The 23,114-nt window shown below is 37.0% G+C and overlaps 1 protein-coding gene across 1 annotated transcript in view; it reads right to left on the bottom strand.

The window, feature by feature from the left end:
• LOC150095635 (dynein axonemal heavy chain 8-like) overlaps window positions 1–23,114 on the bottom strand; it is a 2,108,518-nt gene that overhangs the window by 1,566,929 nt on the left and 518,475 nt on the right. Inside the window, exons 22-23 of the mRNA XM_090409931.1 lie at window positions 22,826–22,930; window positions 3,825–3,938 (exon numbers count right to left, since the gene is read on the bottom strand). Of these exons, the coding sequence (XP_090266057.1) occupies window positions 3,825–3,938; window positions 22,826–22,930 (219 nt within the window). The remainder of the gene's footprint in view (window positions 1–3,824; window positions 3,939–22,825; window positions 22,931–23,114) is intronic.

The raw sequence follows: 23,114 nt of genomic DNA, 5'->3' as shown, positions 1-23,114 counted from the left end.
ATTTTTCCTCAGGATCACAGTTTCCATAGCATACATCATAGTTAGCCTCACTACTGTTCTGTAGATGTTGCCTTTTAGATAGATCGGCACCCTCTTATTGCATAGCACTCCAGTCATCTCTCTCCAGTTCCTCCATCCTACTTGTATCCTGCATCCCACTTCCTTCTCAGCCTCACCATCCTATTTCATTGTTGAACCTAAGTATCTAAAGTCACTGACCTTTCTGACGACATTTCATTCCAGCTTCAGATCTGTCTCCTGGCTGCCATCCACTTTGCAACACATATACTCTGTCTTACTTCTACTCGGTCTCATACCTTTCTCTTCCAGTACTTTCCTCCAACTTTCCAGTTTAGCTGCCACTTCTTCTGATTCTGCACACAGCACAATGTCATCTACATACAACATAGTCCAAGGCATGTCTTCTCTTACCTCCTCCATCGCAATATTAAACAAGAATGGACTTAATGCTGACCCTTGATGAAAGCCAACTGTCACTGTAAAACTTTCTGTCTCTCCCAGACTGGTCTAAACTCTTGTCTTCACATTTCTGTACATCTCTTGCACCAGTCTGTCATATTTCTCTAGTACCTTCTTCTCCCTCAGACACCTCCAGACTTCTTGCCTTGGCACTCTATCATAAGTTTTCTCCAGATCAATAAATTCCAGATGTAGCTCTCGTCACTTGTCTCGAAACTTTTCCATCATCTGCTGTAACCTAATTATTATTATTACTACTGTAATAATAATAATAATATGAACTGGTTTTAACTGTATGAAAGAAAGAAGAATTGCAGGTCCATACCTTCCCAAATTTCTGATAATCCCCTCCATTTTCACAACACCCTTGATCCCTTTTTTTTTTTTTTAAACTAAACTCAGAACAACCTAATGTAAGTTTCCAGTCAAACAGAATGCAGAATGCCCCTCTTCTGACCATACCCATCCTTATGTCCTTTGGCACTATAAAGTTACCAAGTGGGATGACCACCAGAACTATTCTATAACATAAATTAAAGATGCTAAGAAATTATATTCTTGGTTTAATCCTTTATCCAAGTGTAAACAAACAAAGTCCTGAAGTACCTTCAAGACTTTGTTTACTTCAGGTGCAAACTTTGTTTACTTAAACTTGGATAAAGGATTAAACCAAGAATATAATTTCTTGGCATCTTTAATTTACAGTATAACCAAGTGAAAAAACTTATCCCATAACATGACTATTGTTTCTGCTATCCTTATCCACACAACTGCAATGAGCAAGTCACAAAAATCATCCATGCTGACAAGAAGGCATTCATCCTTCATTCTATCCAAAATTCCTGTCCACTTTTCAAGCCCTGGTTCAGAAGAAGATGTATAAAAGCAGTCGAAAAAAAAAATCACGCTAACCGCAGGTAGTTTGCATCAAGAACCACAGCTTCATACTCATTCCATGTGGAAGCACACAATAAATGTAAAATAACCACAAAACCCATATCTAACTTTACAAAGATCAATAGCAGAAAATTTCCCTCTTATCCAAATGGAAGCCATGCCTTCTTGTCCCTTGCAAAAGCCATCAGGCACAACTTCTGCTCGATTGTGCTTCTAGTCTCTCTAGCTGTAACAGTAGGACCATGTATATGGCCTTACTGTTACAGCACCCAAAGAAAAAGCTGACCTCCTAGAATCACTTTGCTCTCTAACTCCTACAATAGATAATGAAGACAAATCATTTCCTTCCATTCAAGCAACCAAGTATCATATTCCTCTTGTGGTCTTTTCACAAAAAGACATACGAAGAATATTAGACAACCCTCAGCACTATAAATTACCTGGTCCTAATGACATCTCTCCTACTGTACTCAAATATTATGCTCTAGAGCTAACACTAGTTCTTTATCATCTCTTCAAATTTCTATACTCAGCTGGCACCTATCCCATTTTATGGAACATATCCAACCCATTCCAAAAAAAAAAAAGTAGACACCTGCTGTTAATTTACTTACCATTTGTCATCACCTCAATCCTCTCCAAAATAATGGAGAAAGTTATCAATAGTCAATTGTTCTCTTCCTGGAGGCTCACCAGTTAATCAGTGACCACCAATATGGAATCAAGATAAACAGCTGATCTCTTAGCCGACATCATCCACCACTGTACAGGTGCCATGGTTGTTGCAGTAGGCATGTCCAGCACTTTCAACTGAGTTTGGCATCAAGGCCTGCTTTGCAAACTGCCTTCCTTCAGTCTAGCTGCTAGTCTCTATAACTGGATGTCAAACTTTCTCTCTAGTGGTTGACGGCATGTCGTGGTGAATGACATGCCATGTGTCATGTCAATGTTGTAGTGCCATAGGTGTCCCATTCTATTACTTAGCCTCTTTCTCTTAAATGACCTACTCTCAATCACTATAAATCTTATTCATAGTTTTGTCGATGATAGCAGTCATCATTCATACTACTCTTTTGATAAACCATGCAGTTTCCACACATCCCTTACATCAAGATCATCTGCAACCAGTGCTTAAATACTGATCTCCATACCATCTTTCAATGGGGAAAGGATAACCTTGTCACCTACAATGCTGCTAAAATGCAATCCTACCTTTTCTCTGGCAAAAGGGACCTCAGTTCAGTTTCCTTATCCTCATTAATATACACACCACAAGACAGGTTGTGTATTTAGGATAAGCTATCTCTCTTTGGACTGACATTTACCTCCAATCCCTCATGTCACAAACACATCACATCAACAGCTTCCTCAGTCTCTAAAAACCTTGCGATTCTTTTCCACTCAAGAAGCTATTTTACAACCACCCAGCTACTAACACTATATAAATCCCAAATCTGTCCATCCTTAGAATCCTGTTCACAAATTTGGGGTGGTGCGCCTAAAACCTTCTTAAAAATTCTTCATACTGTCAAGAAGAGAGCAATTCATTTCATAAATAACCCTTCTCTGACAAGCTCACTTCAAACTTTATCTCACAGATGCATGTTTCATCTCTGTCTCTTCCATAGGTACTTCAATGGCCACTTCTCCAGTGAATTGGCAAACATCATTCCTTCACTTTAAAATAACAGCCGCATTCACTCAACATCCCTTTTTGGTACAACTGCAAACACATTGAACCTGCTTCTCCCCTTCCTCACTTATTCCATCTACCTGTGTCCTCTAGAACAACAACTTTCCCAATAATGTGTTTCTCAACAAATTCAACCTTCTGCACTTTAAGAAAATATGTCAATAGTGTGTGGGATAAATAAAAAAATAAATAAAAATAAAAAACTCAAAAATGTGCAGTGACAGGAAATTTTTTTGTACGGAAAATGACAGTATTCTTAAGAAGACAATAAATAGAAAAATTTTGGGATAAAAGAACAAGATGAAGAGACAACATTAAACAAGATAGCAAATTCATATTACAATGCCCAAACTGGAGAAGTTAGGTTTTCGACAGACAAGTTGAAGGGAACAAATCTTGGATCCCAAGGCTTGGTTTTTAGAACTGTAGAGTTTAATATGTAGTATTTAATTGTAATATAATGTAGCATTATTTTATTGTAATGTAGTATTATTAATGCAGTATTTAATATTTTAATTAGTTATTGGTTTTGTTTTGAGCAGGCTTCCAAAATATCATTTAAATTTTTCTTAATTTTTTTATATTTTTTTGTTATTATTTAAAGGTTATTCATATGTATTCTTATTTTTATCTAATGAGGATTGCTTAAGTATTAAAGATGGATGAAAATAGACAACATTCTGCTTAAAAAAGTGTATTTTAGGACTGATTTAACTACTACATGGTTACACCTATGTGCTGCTTCTAACTTTACCTCTGTATATTCCAGATCAAATTCAGAAACATCCAACTTAAATGTCTTCACAGCTTGGAGAAGATCTCTTAGAAAGATATCCTGCTTTGAACACAGCTCAGAATTCAAAGATTGCTGAAAGACAACATATTTATTGCATCAATATTACTTAAAAAGCTTGTGTAATGCATACAAATAACAGAATGAAAATATTTGCAGGCATAGACTTCTGTGGCTAATTGGTTCAAAAGATATATTTTGGTGATTACACCACATTTTTTATTATTCAGTTACACAAAATACTGAAATAATAGTTCACGACAAGTTTCGCAAATCATAGGATTTACATCTTCAGGGGATAAATAGTATAACTTCAAGTTTAAACAAGAGAATTAATAAATACAAATCATAACCATCTGGCTATTCATGAACTCAAATAACAGAATGCAGATATAAAATGTTATTGACGTTGAACAATAACTGGACAATGTCAAGTGTTCTTGTTCTCGTTCATACAGTCCGAGCTCAGATTGAGGTAAATTTTTTATTAGATTTTTTATTAGAGCTGACCACACTTGATGGAGAATTAAACCTTGATTTTTATTGCATTTTTTAGCATATTAGCAGATTCTTTAAATTTTCTTATATAACTGTTATTTTCTATGTATGACATCGTTGTTTTTTGCCAGAGTACATCGTGTCCAGTGGAAGTGGTATGGAAAGCAAGACCCATTTTTTGTTCTCTTTTGAAAAACAGAATGAAAATAATTAAGCAAAGGAAAGAGTGCATTTCAGAGATTGTATAGAAATGAGAGGAAGTCAAAAAATTGTGGGTGTAAGAGAAGAGAGAGAGGAAGCAGAAAGCTAGGAATGTCATAATATAGGAATGTCAGTGAGAGAAGAATGAATATAGCTTGAAGAGTGTGATGCATGGAGATTCAATGATTCTGGGTATGCATAATAGTGTTTTACAGAAAAGTTTGCCTATTATAATTTAGGAAATAATTAACAACAGAGAGAGTCTAACAATAACAATGAAACAGGACAAAAATGTAAACAAGACGATGGTGAGGACTGATACAAATAGCCTGAGAAGAAATGTGAAATGGATATATATCATCATCATCATCATCAAATTCCTGCCATGTATAGGATATGATAGTACTACATGAAAAAAATTACATCATTACTAACTTCCTATCTACAATTTTCCTCCAACTCAGTCTGTTACTTGTCAAGGCATCAACATTATCAGATCTTATATTTCTATTATCTGAGGCACTTTGTACCGTATCAATTAACCTATATCTTGGTCTTCCACTGGGTTGTTTTGCTGCCAACCTGGCAGAGAACATTTGTTTTGCTAATCTTTCTTCGCTCATTCTGTTTAAGTGACCATACCGCCTGAGATTAGCTCTGCTAACGCATTCCTGGATGTTGACAATGTCAAGTTCTTTCCTAATATCCTTGTTTTTAATATGATATTGCCATTGATGCCATCTGTTCACGCCTATAATCCTTCTCATGACTCTCGTATCTGCGGTCCCTAGTCTCTGGTCAAGTGTTTTACTTTTGACCCAACTCTCAGATCCATAAGTTAAAACTGGTTTGAACACCGGTTTGAACACTGTATACAGCTAATTTAGTGTTCCAACTAATTTCTCTCTTATTCCATATGAATTTATTCAACTGACTTCCTACCATACCAGCTTTGCTGATTCTGTTGTCTATTTCTATATTTAATTTACCATCTTCAGTAAAAATCGTGCCTAAGTAGCTGAAATGTTTCACTTGTTCCACAGGTTCTCCATTCAAAACACAGTTGACATTTTCAATGATTATGCCTATTTTCATTGTCTTTGCCTTTTTATTGCTGATCTTCATACCATATCTATTACAGCAGCTATTCAATTTAGTCAGAGAATCTTGCAGACTTGTAGCGGATTTATTTAGAAGTATAACATCATCCTCATAAAGCAAAGAGCTGACATTAACATCTCGAATTTTGATATCATATTTAATACCACTTTCCTTCATAATGTGATCCATATAGATAATAAATAACAGAGGGGATAATGTACATCCTTGTCTCACACCAGATTTAACATTAAACCATCTTCCTGTACTTCCTTCAATTCTAACTGCTGACTTAAAACTCAAATAAAGACTAAGTATTGCTTGATATAATGCCCCATTGACACCATATAACTGTAGCATATTGAATAGCTTTTCTCTTGGCACCTTGTCATATGCCTTTTCCAAATCAACAAAACTTAAATACAGATCTATGTTATATTCCCATGCTTTCTCGACTATTTGTCGTAAAGTGAAGATCTGATCCTGACATCCTCTATTTGGCCTGAATCCCGCTTGTTCTTCACCAAGCTTTTCTTCCACAATTCTTCTCAACCGTTAATCAAGTATTCTTGCATAGATCTTGCCAGGAACACTCAGTAGGGAAATACCTCTATAATTCTCACATTCAGTTTTATTTCCCTTTTTATATATGGGTACTATGAGAGCTCTACTCCAATCATTGGGAATTTGTCCCTCTGTCCAGGCTTTCTGAACTATGCAGTGCAGCCACTGTAAGACTCTTATACCACCATACTTCAGCATTTTTGGTCAAATATCATCTACTCCTGCTGCCTTTCCACATTTCAAGTCTTTGATGGCTTTTTCTACTTCAAGTATGGATATGTATTCCTGACTGCATGCCTGGTCAGTGTTTTTTACCACTGCGCTGTCATCACTGCTTGTTTCATTCAGCAGTTTTTCAAAGTAATTACTCCATACTTCAAGGATATCTTTTTCTCCGGTTTTCATGTTACCTTTATCATCTCTAACTCCTTTTACAGCACTCTTTCCTCCATTCCTAAGCTTCTTCAACAGCCTCCAGAATATTTTGCCACCTTCTTGATATTTATTTTCTATATTCTTGCCAAAGTCATCCCATGACTTTTGTTTAGTTAGTTTTACACACTGTTTAGCATTTTTGCATTTGTCTCTGTATTCTCTAAGAGAACAAGCTGACTTATTTGACAGAAACTTTTGATATGCTTTCTTCTTTTCCTTCGCTGCCTCTTTAACTTCCTGTGTCCACCAGGGAGTTCTGATTTTTTTATCCTTGCAGACAACCTCACCAGATGCCTCTCTGGCAGAATCAATCAATGTTTACTTCAGAGTTTGCCACTGAATCTCCAAGGTTTGATTCCTGCTCTCAAACTCTTTCATTTTTAATTCAATAAACTTTGTGTATTTTAATCTACATTTCACATCTGAGAACTGCTCAACTTTTATTCGCTTTAAAACTTTCTTACATGTTATTCTTTTCAATATGAAATTCAATTTTATCCTGCTCAAGACTAAATAGTGATCACTTCCAATTTCAAATCCTCTGTACACTCTGGTGTCCTGCACCAGGGAGAAAACATCACTTACAACAATAACATAGTCAATGAGACTTTTCTTATTCCTCGCCTCTTCTCTCCATGTGAATTTGTGCAAATTTTTATGTTGGAACATGATGTTAGTAATAACCAGTCCATTTCCTGAGCAGAAATCCAACAGATATTTGCCATTATTATTAGCTTTGCTTTTTTCTCCAAATTTTCCCAAAATATTTTTGTATGTCTGACAGTCATTTCCTACTCTGCTATTTAGATCCCCAACAAGGACCGACTTTTCCTTTTTCATTGTGTCAGTTGCTTTTTCTAAAGCCTCAAAAAATTCCTCCACTTCTACTTTAGTAGAACCTTCTGTGGGACCATAGACTCATTGTCCAGTTCCCCATTCTCATATTTGCCCACATTACTCTACTTGAGACTGACTGCCATTCAAGATTAGCCTCGTATTTAGTGTTGAATATTTTTTACCTTGGGTATAATATATGTTAAAGATGCGAAGCTATTTTAAACCTGGTTTTATTCCATTTCCCAAGTAAGCAAACACACAAATAAGTCAAGTTTGCACCTGCACATAGTGCAAGTCTAGGCAACTCGTGGTAAAGGTGGAATAAGCTCTGATCACTATTCTAAATATTTACCCTTAATGCAAAGCCCATCTACTTGAGGAGATGTATGATGCTATGCATTAAAGGCAAGGGGCCACTACTCAGACCAGTTTCGACCTTCCTTTACTGAGGTCTCATCAGTGGGAGCCAGGCTTAGAAATACCAAGGTTAAATAATACAGAGCTTATAAGTATTTTACCAAAACCAGTTACCATAAGGTGCTTTGACCTTCTTAAATAAAAATCTCAGGATGAGAGATAGATGTAGAAAGTTTTTTGCCTTGGGTATAATATATGTTAAAGATGCCAAGCTATTTTAAACCTGGTTTTACTCCATTCCTCAAGTAAGCAAACAGACAAACAAGTCATGTTTGCACCTGCACGTAGTGCAAGACTAGGTGACCCACAAAGTAGTGCAAGTCTAGGCAACTCGTGGTAAAGGTGTTTTGGTAAAATACTTAGAAGCTCTGTATTACTTAACCTTGGTATTTCTAAGCCTGGCTCCCACTAATGAGACCTCAATAAAGGTCGAAACTGATCTGGGTAGTGGCCCTTTGCCTTTAATGCATATCATCATACATCTCATCAAGGAGATGGGCTTTGCATTAAGGGTAAATATTAAGAATAGTGATCAGAGCTTATTCCACCTTTACCACGAGTTGCCTAGACTTGCAATACTTTGCAGGTCACCTAGTCTTGCACCACATGCAGGTGCAAACTTGACTTATTTGTCTGTTTGCTTACTTGGGAAATGGAGTAAAACCAGGTTTAAAATAGCTTGGCATCTTTAACATATATATATACACACACTTAGGGGGCTCCGCCGAGAGATTTAAGGCTGATGTTGGGAACTCTGCAGAGGAGTGTGAGAGGGAAGCTAATAACAGTGTTTTATAGACATGATAAAGTAGAGCTCAGAGGAACAGTGATTCTCAATGCAAGAATGTGTGTAGGAAGAGAAAAGTCTGTATTACATGTATGACAGAAGGAAGCTGTATGCAAGAGATGAATTACATCTGAACATGGAAGGATATTAGACATTTAGCGAGGGTATTGATTTCTACACAAGTATATGTGTTAGGGCAGGGAAATTAGAGTAGAGAGTGTAAAGTTTATTACAAAGCCAACGAGAGGCTGTGGAGATTACCAACAGTTATCGGATAACTGGCAGTGCACATCACACACACACACACACACACACACACACACACACACACACACACACACACACACACACACACACACACACACACACACACCACTTACAAATGCCAGCAGTATTACGATAAAGGAAATAAGTTTCTGGCATTGATTCTACCAGTATGTCCAAAGATTGTAAGTATCAGTAAAATCTGCTTGCCAGAGTAGGATGTACTGAAGTAGTAATATTAATAGAAATTGAAGGGTAGTCAGCAGAATAGCAAAAATAAACCGATCAAAACTGTTGTTAAGGATAAATTATGTCTTCTCAGAGAAGAGAATCAGGAGGAAGTGATGGACATAAGAATATACAGTGTGGGATAGTGTTGTGCAGGACAGGATATTTAGTAGGATGTTAGTATAGATTGGGAATATAGAAGGTGATCAGCAGGAAATTTTTAAGCAAATTAATTTGATAAGTGCTAAAGGAGTGATACTTTTGGGAGATTTTAACTATAACAATATAGTTAAAATCTTAGAGGCAAGTGGATTAAAGGGCAAGCACTAATAAATCACACTGATTTCTGGAATTCTTGAGGAATAAATCTTAAGTAGTATGTTGTGGAATAATGATTGAGGTGTTACAATCAGAATCTCTAATGATAAAAATGATTATCTGGTCTTGATATGGAACAACTGGCATGCAGAAGTATCAAGAAAGAAGAAATTTATCTAGAATATTACATGTGATGATGTGATAATAATAGAAATCAGCTTCAGACAATACAGTTTCCTTTTGTAACTTCTGAGGATGGCCCCTTTTCATAATTCCTTCCTGCTGTTCAACCAAGCGAAAGAACTCTGCAGTGTCAACCCTGTAACCATCTCTCAACAGTTTAAAAGTCTAAACAACATCACCTCTCCTTCTTCTATCCACCAAACTCTGCAGTCCACATTCCCTCAGCCGATCCTCATAACTAACAGTCTACAGTCCTGAAACCATCTTTTTTATCCGCCTTTGTACCCTTTCCACAGTTAATTTATCCCCTTCAATTCCTGGGGACCAAATCTGAGAACAATAGTCTAAGTGTCGTCTGATTAGAGTCTTATACAACGGAATGATAACACTTTTATTTCTGCAGGTCAGTGTCCTTCTCATTATTGCAGCAATCCTCTGTATTACCTTCACCACCTTTGCAATATGTCCCCTAAATTTCAGCTTTCTATCAATCATCAACCCTAGATCTCTTGTCTCCCCTACTTCCTCCAGTATAGCTCCTCCCATAGAGTATGCAGTGTACCATCGATGTTTCCCAAACCTCAAGACCTTACATTTTGCTGCATTAAACCAACATCCCATTCATTTGCCCATCTATCTAGATTATTCAAATCCTCTTGCAGGGCTACCACATCTGCACTATTACTAATAATCCTTCCCAGCTTCGCATCATCTGCAAACAAATGAATATCCCCTTGAAATTCAATGACAATATCATTGATATAAAGGTTAAACAATATAGGTCCCAGTACTGAGCCCTGTGGGACCCCACTTGTAATCCTCTGCCTCCTTGAAACTGCCCCACCATACACAACTCTCTGATACCTATTGGACAGCTAATCCTGAATCCAGTTGACCAACCTGACATCCAGACCCATGTGTTGCAACTTAAAAATCAACTTATGATGTGACACCCTGTCAAATTCCTTCACTAAGTCTAAGAAAATGGCAGTATATGCCTTTCCCTCATCTACTACTCTTGTAACTTTATTATAAAAGGTACTCTTGTTTTAGCCTAAAATGCATAACTTTACATTTCTTGAGATTAAAGTGACACCGATTAACTTTTGCCCATACTGACAGCCTATTTAAATCTTTCTGCAAGCTCTCCATATCACCTTGATTAACTATTACTCTGCCTAATTTCTCATCATCAGTAAACAACTGAATATTTCCTTTCAGAATGAATGATATATTCACGTAAACACAAGAAAGATATTTATTTAACCAAAAATTTATTTAGTCAAAAAACAGGAATTATAAAATGCCTCATCAGAAGAGCCAAAAGGTGACTAAGGAAAGACAGGGATGGTGGTGAATTGACAACAAACAGGTGAATTGTTTAAGACCAGTTATAGACCTAAAATAAATACGAACTGATGTGTTTATTTACAAATACCAGGAGCATCAGAAATAAAGGAGATGAAACTGTTCAACTAATTCAGTTAACTCACCCAAAAATTGTTGAAATAATTGAAACATGATTAAATGAGGATAATATCCTGGCAAAAGTAGAAATATAAGGTATAGTGTTTTTCATGAATATAGAAAGGGTGAAAAGAGAGTGTTACCGATGATACCAAAAAAATTACACCCACATAAGGTAAACACGAAACAGGGAAATTATGAGAATAATTTTAAGGCAGTGTGGTGTCAAGTGGAAGATGACAGGAAGAGATATTTAGTTGGATGTTACTATAGGCCAGGGAATAGTGGATAGTAGTAATTATGAAGAAATATATAAGTAGCTTTGGTTATTGAACAGGGGAAGGTTGATTATAACGGATGATTTTAATTATCAAAGTTGAAACAAAAATAGAACTAAGTAAACAAACAAATCAAGAAGAAGAAATAAATACAACAGAAACGAACGTTGAAATAACAGAAATTGAAAATGCAATTAAAAAATTGAAAAATAAGAAATCACCAGGTCTAGATGATAATAATAATAATAATAATAATAATAATAATAATAATAATAACGAATTATTAAAAAATGGTAAAGAAATTATAATTCAGAGTTTAAATATATTATTATTGTTATGAATGACCTCCAAGGAATCAGAGACTCATCGAGGGAGGCCACATACTACACAGACACCAGATATCATAGCTGATGTGTGTGTGTGTGTGTAGCATTCAAGAATAAAGTAACCTTGTTACCTTATTCTTGAATTCATTGACACTGCTTGCACTCATAACATCTAATGGCAATCCATTCCAATCACGCATCACCCTCTGAGAGAAAAATCTAGCCCTCACACCCTTCTTGGCGGCCTTCATTCTCAGATTCCAAGGATGCCCTCTCATCCTTTCCCCAGCCTCCATAAATTGAAAAATTCCATCAAATGAAATCCTGTATTACCTTTACAGAAAATTGTATGTCTCAATCATATCACCCTTCTTTCTCCTGTTTGCTGGTGTCCGCTGTCTACAAATTCTCAATCTGCCTTCATAATCAGTATTCCACAATATCCTGATATAATTTTTAACACTCTCCTTTGTATTCTATCCAGTATATCAGAATCACAATGGAAACCAGGAGACCAAACCTGTGCACAATAGTCTAAGTGAGGTCTTATCAAGGCCTTGTAAAGAGGCAAAATAACATCCTTATCTCTACAAGTGAACGTTCATTTCAGCATTGCAATTATCCTTTGAGTTGTATTTGCAATCTTTGCCACATGGCCCCTAAATTTCAACTTCCTATCAATTAACACTCCAAGATCCCTAGCCTCATCAGTTTCTTCTAGCCAAGTCCCACCAATATACTACGACATTGGATATCTAATCATGCCGAAGTGAATGACTTTACATTTACTGACATTGTACTGATACCCATTTTCCCATGCCCACAATTCCAGCCTGTTCAAATCATTCTGCAAAGATGCATATCAGCAGCATTCCTGATTACCCTACCTATCTTTGCATCATAAGCAAATAACTGTATGTCGCTTGTCAAATCCTTCCCAATATCATTAATGTACAGACTGAATAACAGTGGACCAAGCACTGATCCTTGTGGTACACCACTTGTTACCTTATACAACCAAATAATAAATACAAAAAAAGATACTGGTAGAATGGAAGAAAAGTATAACAATACCAATATTTAAAAAAGGAGATAAAAAAAAAACAGAAAATTATAGAGGGATATATTTATTAAATGCCTCATTAAAAGTACTAATAAGAATGTGGGACTGGATGGTATTTCGCCACGAGTTTTGAGAGAATGTGCTAGGGAATTGACAGTACCTTTAACGTGGCTTTTCAATGAAAGTCTGGCTTTGGCAAAGGTGCCCAGGGAATGGAAGGAAGGTAAGATAGTGCCATTGCATAAGGGTGGTAACAGACTGGAAGTGTCTAATTATAGGCCAGTCTGTGTGTCATCAGTAGTTGTTAAGATCTTGGAGAAAGTAGTGAGGGACCGTGTACAGCATTGGGCAGATGAGGGTAATATTATCTGTGAGAATCAACATGGATTTGTGAAAGGACGCTCTTGTTTTAGCAACATGCTAGCCTTTTATAATAAAGTTACAAGAACATTAGATGAGGGAAAGGCATATACTGCAATTTTCTTAGACTTGGCGAAGGCATTTGACAGGGTGCCACATGATAAGCTGATATTTAAGTTGCAGCACATGGGTCTGGATGTCAGATTGGTCAACTGGATTCAGGATTGGCTGTCTGATAGGTATCAGAGAGTTGTGTATGGTGGAGCAGTTTCCAGGAGGCAGAGGGTTACAAGTGGGGTCCCACAGGGCTCAGTACTAGGACCTATATTGTTTAACCTTTATATCAATGACATAGCCAGTGGATTGCAGGGGGATATTCAGTTGTTTGCGGATGATGCAAAGGTGGGAAGGATTATTAGCAATAGTGCAGATGTGGTAGCCCTGCAAGAGGATTTAAATAAGCTAGATAGATGGGCAAATGAATGGGGATTTCAGTTTAATGCAGCAAAATGTAAGGTCTTGAGGTTTGGGAAACATCGATGGGATGCTGCATACTCTATGGGAGGAGTTATACTGGAGGAAGTAGGGGAGACAAGAGATCTGGGGTTGATGATTGATAGAAACCTGAAGTTTAGGGGACATATTGCAAAGGTGGTGAAGGTAACACAGAGGATTGCTGCTATTATGAGAAGGACACTGACCTGCAGAGATAAGAGGGTTATCATTCCGTTGTATAAGTCTCTGATCAGACCACACTTGGACTATTGTTCTCAGATTTGGTTCCCAGGATTTGAAGGGGATAAATTAACTGTGGAAAGGATACAAAGACGGATGACAAAGATGGTTTCAGGACTGTACAAGGATAGTTATGAGGATCGGCTGAGAGAATGTGGACTGCAGAGTTTGGTGGATAGAAGAAGGAGAGGTGATATGATTGAGACTTTTAAACTGTTGAGAGGTTGGTTACAGGGTTGACACTGGGGAGTTCTTTCGCTTGGTTGATCAGCGGGAAGGAGTGATGACAAGAGGCCATCCCTGGAAGTTACGAAAGGAAACTGTGAGCAAGAGGATAAGGAGTGGTTTCTTTGTGTGGAGGGTGGTTGAGCCGTGGAATGCATTGCCTGATGGAGTGGTGGGAGCGAGAACGGTCAGTGAGTTTAAAGAGTGGTATGATAGACTTTGTGTTTCTCAGGGGGGGACCTCCCCTCAGTGAGTCTTGATAGACTTTATGTCTTAGGAAGGACCTCCCTCGATGAGTCTTTTGACTCCTTGGAGGCCTGAATAATAATAATAATAATAATAATAATAATAATAATAATCCTAAATAATAAAATAACAAAGAAAATGAATCTATTAGATGAAAAACAAGGTTTCGGAGAAGATAGATCATGTACAGATGCAATATTCATAATCAGACAATTGATAGAGAAAACAACAGAATACAATAAGAAACTATTTATATGCTTTAAAGACCTGAAAAAAGCATTTGACAGAATATTAATTCAAGATGTAATAGAAATATTGCAGAGAAGAAAAATAGCAGAAAACATAACACAAATAATTAAAGAAATATATGATAATAATAACTGTATAATAAAAACACAAGGAAAAATAAGTAAAGACATACAAATTAGTAATGGCATTAGACAAGGAGACTCTTTAAGTACAACAATATTCAATATAATAATGGATGAAATAAAATAAAAAGTTAATAAAATACAAAATACAGGAGTGAAAATAAACAATAAGAACTATATGTTATGCAGATGATGTAATATTAATTACAGAAAATGAAACTCATTTTCTACATATTTAATAAAGCAGCAAAATTGTATAATATGAACATATCAAAAACTAAAACAAAATGTATGACAATATCACAAGACCCACAAAGATACAAATTAGAATTGCAAGGCACTATTATTGAACAAATAACGAATTACAACTATTTAGGTATACAACTGAACTGGGAAGGAAGGCCACACATCTAGAAGTCAGAGAACAAGTTGCAAAAGCTGCAAGAATATCAGGAAGCTTGAACAAAACAATATGGAAAAATAAACATCTTACAGTAGAGACAAAAACCAGAATTTATAAAGCAGTAATCAGGCCTATTATGACATATAACGCAGAAACAAGACCAAACTACTAGGAAAACAAGACAAATGTTAAACACACAGGTGAAATGAATATATTAAGAAAAATAGTAAATAAAACTAGATTAGATAAAATAAAAAATACAGATATAAGAAAACAGTGTGAAATACAAGCAATAAACAACTGGATAGTAATCCGAGGAATAAAATGTATTGAACATGTGGAAAGAAGAAGTGAAGATAGAATAATAAAACAGTCTGTAGTTGGAAACCAAAGAATAAGAGAAGAACAGGAAGACCTAGAAAAAGATTAAAAGATACTATTAAAGAAGACGAAGTCTTGGTCACAACAGATACTACATCTAATATGTGAAGAAGAAGAAGAAGATTTTAATCATGGCAGTGTATACACTGGAATGAAGATATTGCATTTGGAAATAAGTAAAATGTTCTTGACTTCTTAAGAGAAAACTATCTTAGGTAGGTATGTAAAGTAGGTCAAACGTTTACTGAGAGTTTTAGATCTGATAATTTCATCAGTGGATGTAACTGTGAGTGGAGTTTTGCATGTCCCTCCAATTGGTGACAGTGATCATGAAGTGATCACATGGGTTGTGGCTAGCCATATAAGAACTTTATTCAGGAAAGAGTTTACAGGAAATTACAAGGCTAGTGATTAGGAAAAGATTAGGAGACAGCATGAAGCTATATCAAAGAATGAGGTTGGAAGTTTATATCAAAGAATGAGGTGTCAAGAAGTTAGGAAATAAAGAAATAAATGCAAGATGAATGATGGTAATAATTAGTTGCAAAATATACAAAGAGCAGGCCAAGAGATTGACAAGATATTTTTTAGGAGAACAAAAGTGCAGTATGAGCAGAAATTAGACAATCAGGCCAGGAAAAACCCTCTTGAGTTTTATCAATAAGTGGCAAGCAGAAAGAAGATAATTACGGCAATATTATTTTAATGGATGAAAATGAGAGAAGTATCTGCAGCAAAGTACATAGTAACAGAATTCAGTGAGCATTTCACCAAGGTGTTTCATTCTTAGTGTGAAATCAGATTCTCAGTGTAGAGAATATAATCAGAAGACTTACTGGTGAGTGAGAAAAAGATGTGATATATGAGAAGATAAGCAAGCAAATGTCAATAAGGCAACAGAACTTGATGACATATCACCATATGTCTCAAGAGGATGTTCCAGGGAGTTAGCATCCCTAGAACAGGGATGCTAACTCTCCCTGTTATCTTGGCCTACCTGTTTAACAAATGTCATGTAACAGCACAAATCTCAAAGTAATGGAAGGAAGATAAATCGTTCCACTTTACAAAAGCAGTGATAATGCTGAGCCTACATATCATAGATTGATCAGTATATTGGTGTTGTGGTAAAGTTATTGCAATAAAGGTTGGTGAGATTTAGGATGTAAAAATGGGTTCATAACAATACAATTCTCTGTGCTTGTCAGCATGGATTTGTTAAAGAGAGGTTATGATTTCAGAATGACAGTGAAAAAAAGGGACACTCCTAAACGAAAGTACGCAATATTACCCATTAAAATAATGGTCATGTTTTTTGTTCTTGTTATATGCCATTCAGTCATTTTTAACTGTTGGTGATCTTGTGAACAAGATTATTATTATTATTATTACCCCAAGACCTCATGGAGTCAAAGACTCATCTGGGAGGTCCTTTTATCACACACACACCTCATCATACCGAGCCTTAAACACACTCAAATTCCTTGCAGACACCACACTCTCAGGCAAGGAATTCCAATCATTCACAACTCTGCACAAAAAAAACCTGCCGCTCGATCGATTACTCACACCATCTTTAAACAGTTTCCAGGGATGACCTCTGGTTCTCCCTGATCTCAACTATTCCCTGTAGAACTTCTCCACCACTGATCTTATAACAACTCCTTGTAGGTCTCTATCATATCTCCCCTCATCCTCCTCACCACCAGAATCTGCAAATTACATCTCTTCAATCTTTTCTCATACTCAACATTCCAGAGGTCAGAAACGACCTTAGTCAGTCGCCTTAGGACCTTTTCCAACATCTCTTCATCCTTCTGAAAACCCGGTGACCAAATCTGGGCACAATAGTCTATGTGTGGCCTAATCAAAGCCTTATACAACGGAACAAGAATCTCCCGACTTCTACATATCAGTGTCCTCCGCATCATTCCCAGAAGCCTTTGTATTGTCTTCACAATTTTGGCAATGTATCCCCTAAATTTTAGATCCTTATCCACTATCAACCCCAGATCTCTTATTTCCAATACCTCCAAAAATATATTCTCACCAAGCATAAATTCTGCATCCCATCTTAGTTTTCCAAATTTTAAAACCTTACATTTCGCAACATTGAACTCACATCCCCATTATCGTGCCCAATCACTCAATTTATTCAAGTATTCTTGCAAGGCCACAACATCTTCACTACTATTTATGGTTCGTCCCAACTTTGCATCATCTGTAAACAACTGAATATCTCCATCCAAATCTTCGCCAATATCATTAATATAAAAGTTAAACAGCAATTGCCCTAAAACAGATCCCTGAAACATTCCACTAGTGACTTTCCTTTTCCTGGATATCGCTCCCCCATGCACAACTTGTTCATACCTATCAGAGAGCCAGTATCCAATCCAATGCACTAATCTAATATCCAACCCCATCTGCTCTAGTTTGACTATCAATTTATAATGAGGTACTCTATCAAAAGCCTTTGAAAAATCTAAGTATATCACTGTGTATCCCCTCCTCTGTCCAAGGAAGCAGTCACTTTATTGTAATAAATAAATATATTACTAAAACATGACCTTCCTTTAGCAAATCCATGCTGTCCATCAAAGATAATACCATTGTTGTTAACCCAACTCTGGATCCTAGTTCCTACAAGCTTCTCCAACAACTTAACCACAACACCTGACACACAGATAGGCCTATAGTTTGATGCTTGAGTTCGATCACTACCTTTATGAAGTGGCACAATCTTACCCTCCTTCCACTCCTTAGGAACTTGACCAAGTGCAAGACTCATATTAAAAAAATATGTCAAGGCAGGTGTCAACTCTTTGGAACTTTCCTTCAGAATACATGGTGATATATTATCAAGTCCCACAGTCTTATTAACATTTAGTTGCTTCAACTCCCCATACACTTCTTGCTCACTTACAGTCAGTCTCTCCTCCCCATCATCTACTGCTCTCAATCTCTCCATGAAGTCACATTCACAAGATTGAAAGACCATTATTAACTGCTAATTAAGTATCTCTAAAGAACTCTCTAGGATTCTTTATGGCTTCATTAGCTAACTGCTGTTCATACCTCTCTTTAGCTACTCTCACCAACCAAGTAACCCTCCTTGCCTGGTCCATGTAGACCTCTTGAAATTGGTTATTTCCACTTCTCTTATGCTGCCTCCACAATGCCCTTTTTCTTTGTATTGCATGCTTGATCTCTTTATTCATCCATCTCACATATACCTTATTTAACCTTCTCACCCTTGGAATACATTTAGACACTGCATCTGGTAGATGGTTTTTGAAAATCCCCCAAGCTGCATTGATCTCTTTTCCAGCTAACTCCTCATTCCATGCTACACCCGCAAGCTGTCTTTTGAGCTCTTCATAATCACCCCCCTTTGTAGTTCCACATATACCCTTTTCTCACAGGGGTCCTCACACTGCTGGCAACCACCCAGGTAATCACCTCATGGTCACTCTCACCAATTGGTGGATGATTTGACACCTCATTTATAATTACATCCTCTGATGAGATGACCAAATCCAAGAACCTTGATCCTTGTGTGCCCTCTGTTACATATTATCTGAGGTAGTTATCCCTCAAAAACTCAAGAAACTCATTTTCTTTACTTCCCTGTTGCTATCTCATCATTCCAGTCTATATTGCCATAATTAAAATCACCAATAATGATCACCCCCTTTCTTATTTGCTTGGCTAATTTGACTATACATTTCACTATCACCACCATCCACATTACCTGGTCTATAACAACATCCCACCAAGTATTTGATTCCATTCACCTGTATCTCACACCATACTGCCTCAAAACCACTGGCACTATTTCCCTCTTGCATCTCTACTTTGTATGGACAAAGACAAACTCTTTCTCTATCATCAATAACTCTCCCCCACCCTTTTTACCCCTTCTATCTTCACAAAACACATCATACCCTTCCATCTCTATTCCTGTCAGGATGTCATCCTCTTCCAACCATATCTCACTTATTCCGACAATCTTTGGGTGAACAGACGCAATTAGTGCAGCCATTTCATCTGTCTTGTTTCTTATACTTCTAGCATTTGTATACAAACACAACAGCTCATTTCTGGATCTACAGCTAGTTCCACTGATACCACCCTCTCAATGTGATTCTCCATGCTCGACTGGGGCCATTTCCCTTTCTGCTTATTCATTTTAGAACCCTTTTCAATTCCAACTGTTTCCTCTTGATCCCAGGCCATCCCATTTCTTTCCTCTCTACACATGCTCTCACCTCCTCTCTTTTCACCTTTCTCATGCTGTGTACCCCTGTCCACCCTGAGCCTCCCAGTTTCCCTGCTCCTCTTGCACACCCATTCTCTCATTTTCCATACTCATACCACTCACTTCTCCGCGCGGTTAGCCTAGTGGCTTTGCGCTTCGCAACCATATGCCTGGGGAAGGAGTGTCCTAGGTTCGATTCCCGTCGGAGACGTGAGGAGCTGAAGGATCTTCCTCAGCCATAGCCAAGTTAGCCGGTCTTGGGCGCGGGCAGTAGGGTTTTTTCCGCCAGTTTATCTGGTGTTTTTCATCCCGCAAGCAGGCAAACCGGCCCCTTGAACACACAGGGATACAGCCAAGAATACCTTGAGGCATAGGAGTGACCATTCTATCCTCGTATTTCGGTTACGAAATCCAAGCATGCTTGGAAGGTTGTGGGCCTTAAAGGCCTGTTAAAGCCATTGGGATAGATACCACTCACTTCCTCATTCATAACCACCTCTTCAATCTCTCCTGTCTTACTCCCATTTCATTTCTTGCCTCATCCAATCCAATTCAACTTCCTAATCTTGCGACACATTCTCTCTATCATTATATCTTTCTAACTCTCGACCCACCTCTTCTCACTTTCACTCTCATTCATCCTTCTTTGTTTCCGTACTTTCTGTGCAACATACGTCCAACTTTCGCTATCATTCTTCTCACTTTCACTCTCGTTTATCTTTCTTTGTTTCCGTACTTTCGGTCTAACATGCGTCCAACTTTTGCCATCATTCATTCTTTCGATTTCTGCGTCACGCCATTTCTAGTTTCATTCATTCTCTCAATTTCACTCTCGCCTCACTTTCGTCCCTTTTAACATCCATTACGGTTTTCAAATCGCTCTGTTTTTTTTACTGATTTTTTAACATTTTTTCACCCCTCTTTCTAACCATCCTTCTCTTTCAACCGTGCACAGTTGTTTCCCACGACATTCTCGTTACTAACACTTTCTGTCATCAATTTCATATTTGCATTCATCAGTTCCTCGTTCAGGTCACTCTTCGCACATACCCTTCTTCCATCCACGCTAAACATCCACAACTCATTTATGTAATCGAAGGAATACATATAACAGACCTCACACTTAACAAAACGACTGAAATCTAAATTAAAATCATGGAATGACAATGCCGCCACCATTTTTTTTTTCTCTGTAGGTTACTAGGTCTAGGTCTAATAATAAGGATTTTGTAATTTGGTTTAGGCAAGAAAAATTCCTCACACTAATAATACTGGTAGCGCACAACATTTACAGCCGCTCTTACTGAAACAATTATGCATATATACTTAATTATTCCTAGAATAACTTATCTCAATCAAAAGCTCTTCTTTGACACGTCCACAGTGCTTGGCTCACCAGCATCCCTCCCCAAGATGGTAGTGGTTATGTTTTACCAAGTTCCTTATGTACTATAACAAGGTGACAAATGTGTTAAAAAAAGGAGCTAGCTCTCGTATACAGTGGTATACTTAAGATTTTGCAAAGGCTTTGGATAGACTGCCACTCCACAAGTTGGTAACAAAACTGTCGCAGATGGGATCAGATGACAAAGGAACGAGTGGAACAGGCAACTGACTCTTGGACAGGTATCAGCAAATTGTGTAGGGGAGTGCAGTATTGAAGAGGAAAGTCACTAGATCCCAAGTGAGACAGACAGAGTCTGTCTTCGAACCATGGTAATTTAATTTGTATACTAATTACACTGGGATGGGTTTAAATGGTGATATACAACTATTTGCAGATGATGCAAAAACTGGGAAGAGCAATGACAAATCAAGCACATGTTGTGTGGTCTTATAGGAGAACTTGAATAGATTTTATGAGTGGACAATAGTGCGGACAAAAATGTCAGATTAATGTTGCAAAGTGTAAGACTGTGAAATATGGCAGGCAACAATCAGATGCAAAGTAAACATTTGGTGGGGAAATCTGGAGGAGGTTGAGCAGACAAGAAACCTTGGAGTGGTGGTGGAAGAGAATCTGACATTCAGAGGTCACAATGAAGAAGTTATGAAAATCATCACATCAGATAATGGTAATGATACAGAGGAACTTATTAATGTGCAGAAATACAGAGGGGTCTGTCTCCATAGAATAAGGCCTTGATCAAGCCTCTTTATTAATTACTGTGCACAGATTTGGTCCTCATGATGATGAGAATGTACTGGAAAGAGACCAGAGAAGCCTGATTAAAGTAGTACCACACCTTTAGCATGTGGAATAGGAAGACAAATTGAGGGAATGCTGTTTCCAAAGACTTGTGAACAGGAGGAAAAGTAGGGATATGATTCAGACATTTAAGTTAGAAAAGGTTTTTATCAGGTTGATGTGAAAAAAAATTTTCATAGAACAGGAGAAGAGGCAGAAGGAGAGGACATTCCTGGAAGCTTTATAAGGAGGATGTGAGCAGCAGGTTCTTTGCATGGAAAGTGGTTGATGACTGGAATGCACTGCCTGATGCATTCTACTCACCAACCAAGATGTCTGTAGTGAATACAAATGTGTTTAATCAGTTTCAAGTACAGTTTGATGAGCTTTAGGTGTAACAGTGTATATCTCCCATGGTAGGTCTTTTAACTTTATGCAGAACTGGTTTTAATAGTAATAATAATAATTTAATCCAGTTCATCTAGAACAGTTATAAAAAATAATGATTATATTTTTGTTTTAACAAAGTCTTCAACTGATTCTTACAATCAGTTGAAGACCGTGCTGTAATTATAAAGGAAAATCATAGTCTTTGCTAGACACTAAGTGGAAAAAAAAAAAGCAAAATAATGCCAAATTTTATAAAAAATGAAAGTGCATTTTGCTCCTATCAAGAAAGGAACAACATTCACACAAGTAATCTCTTAGCTGATCTACTGTGCGAAATAAAACCTGCCACCAATATGTTAAGCAACACAGCATGTTATTCAAATATGTTATGTTTCTTTCTTTTATATATAGTTTAAATTAAACAAAAAAAAAACTTACTGATTTTAACAAGAGACTATCAAATGACAATCTTAAGTTTTCTGCCATTTGAAGTTCATCATCATCAACAGGAAAATGATATTTAAGAAGCACTGCATAGGCATCCTGTGGAATAAAATTCGTTATTACTGATGATGATGATAATGTGTTTTTTTTTTAATTCAAAATTCTAGAGATAAAAATATTAACTAAATGTTATTATATTAAAACAATGTCACTCAACCCCTCTTTTCTCAGATACAGTGAATATTTTGTGCATCTACAAAACCAGGATGAGATTATTATTATT

This window comes from Typopeltis vanoorti, chromosome 20 (genome assembly GCF_054136105.1).
Source record: "Typopeltis vanoorti isolate ZY-2024b chromosome 20, IOZ_Tvanoo_1.0, whole genome shotgun sequence".
NCBI lineage: Eukaryota > Metazoa > Arthropoda > Arachnida > Uropygi > Thelyphonidae > Typopeltis > Typopeltis vanoorti.
This window is presented reverse-complemented; position numbering and strand designations above follow the sequence as displayed.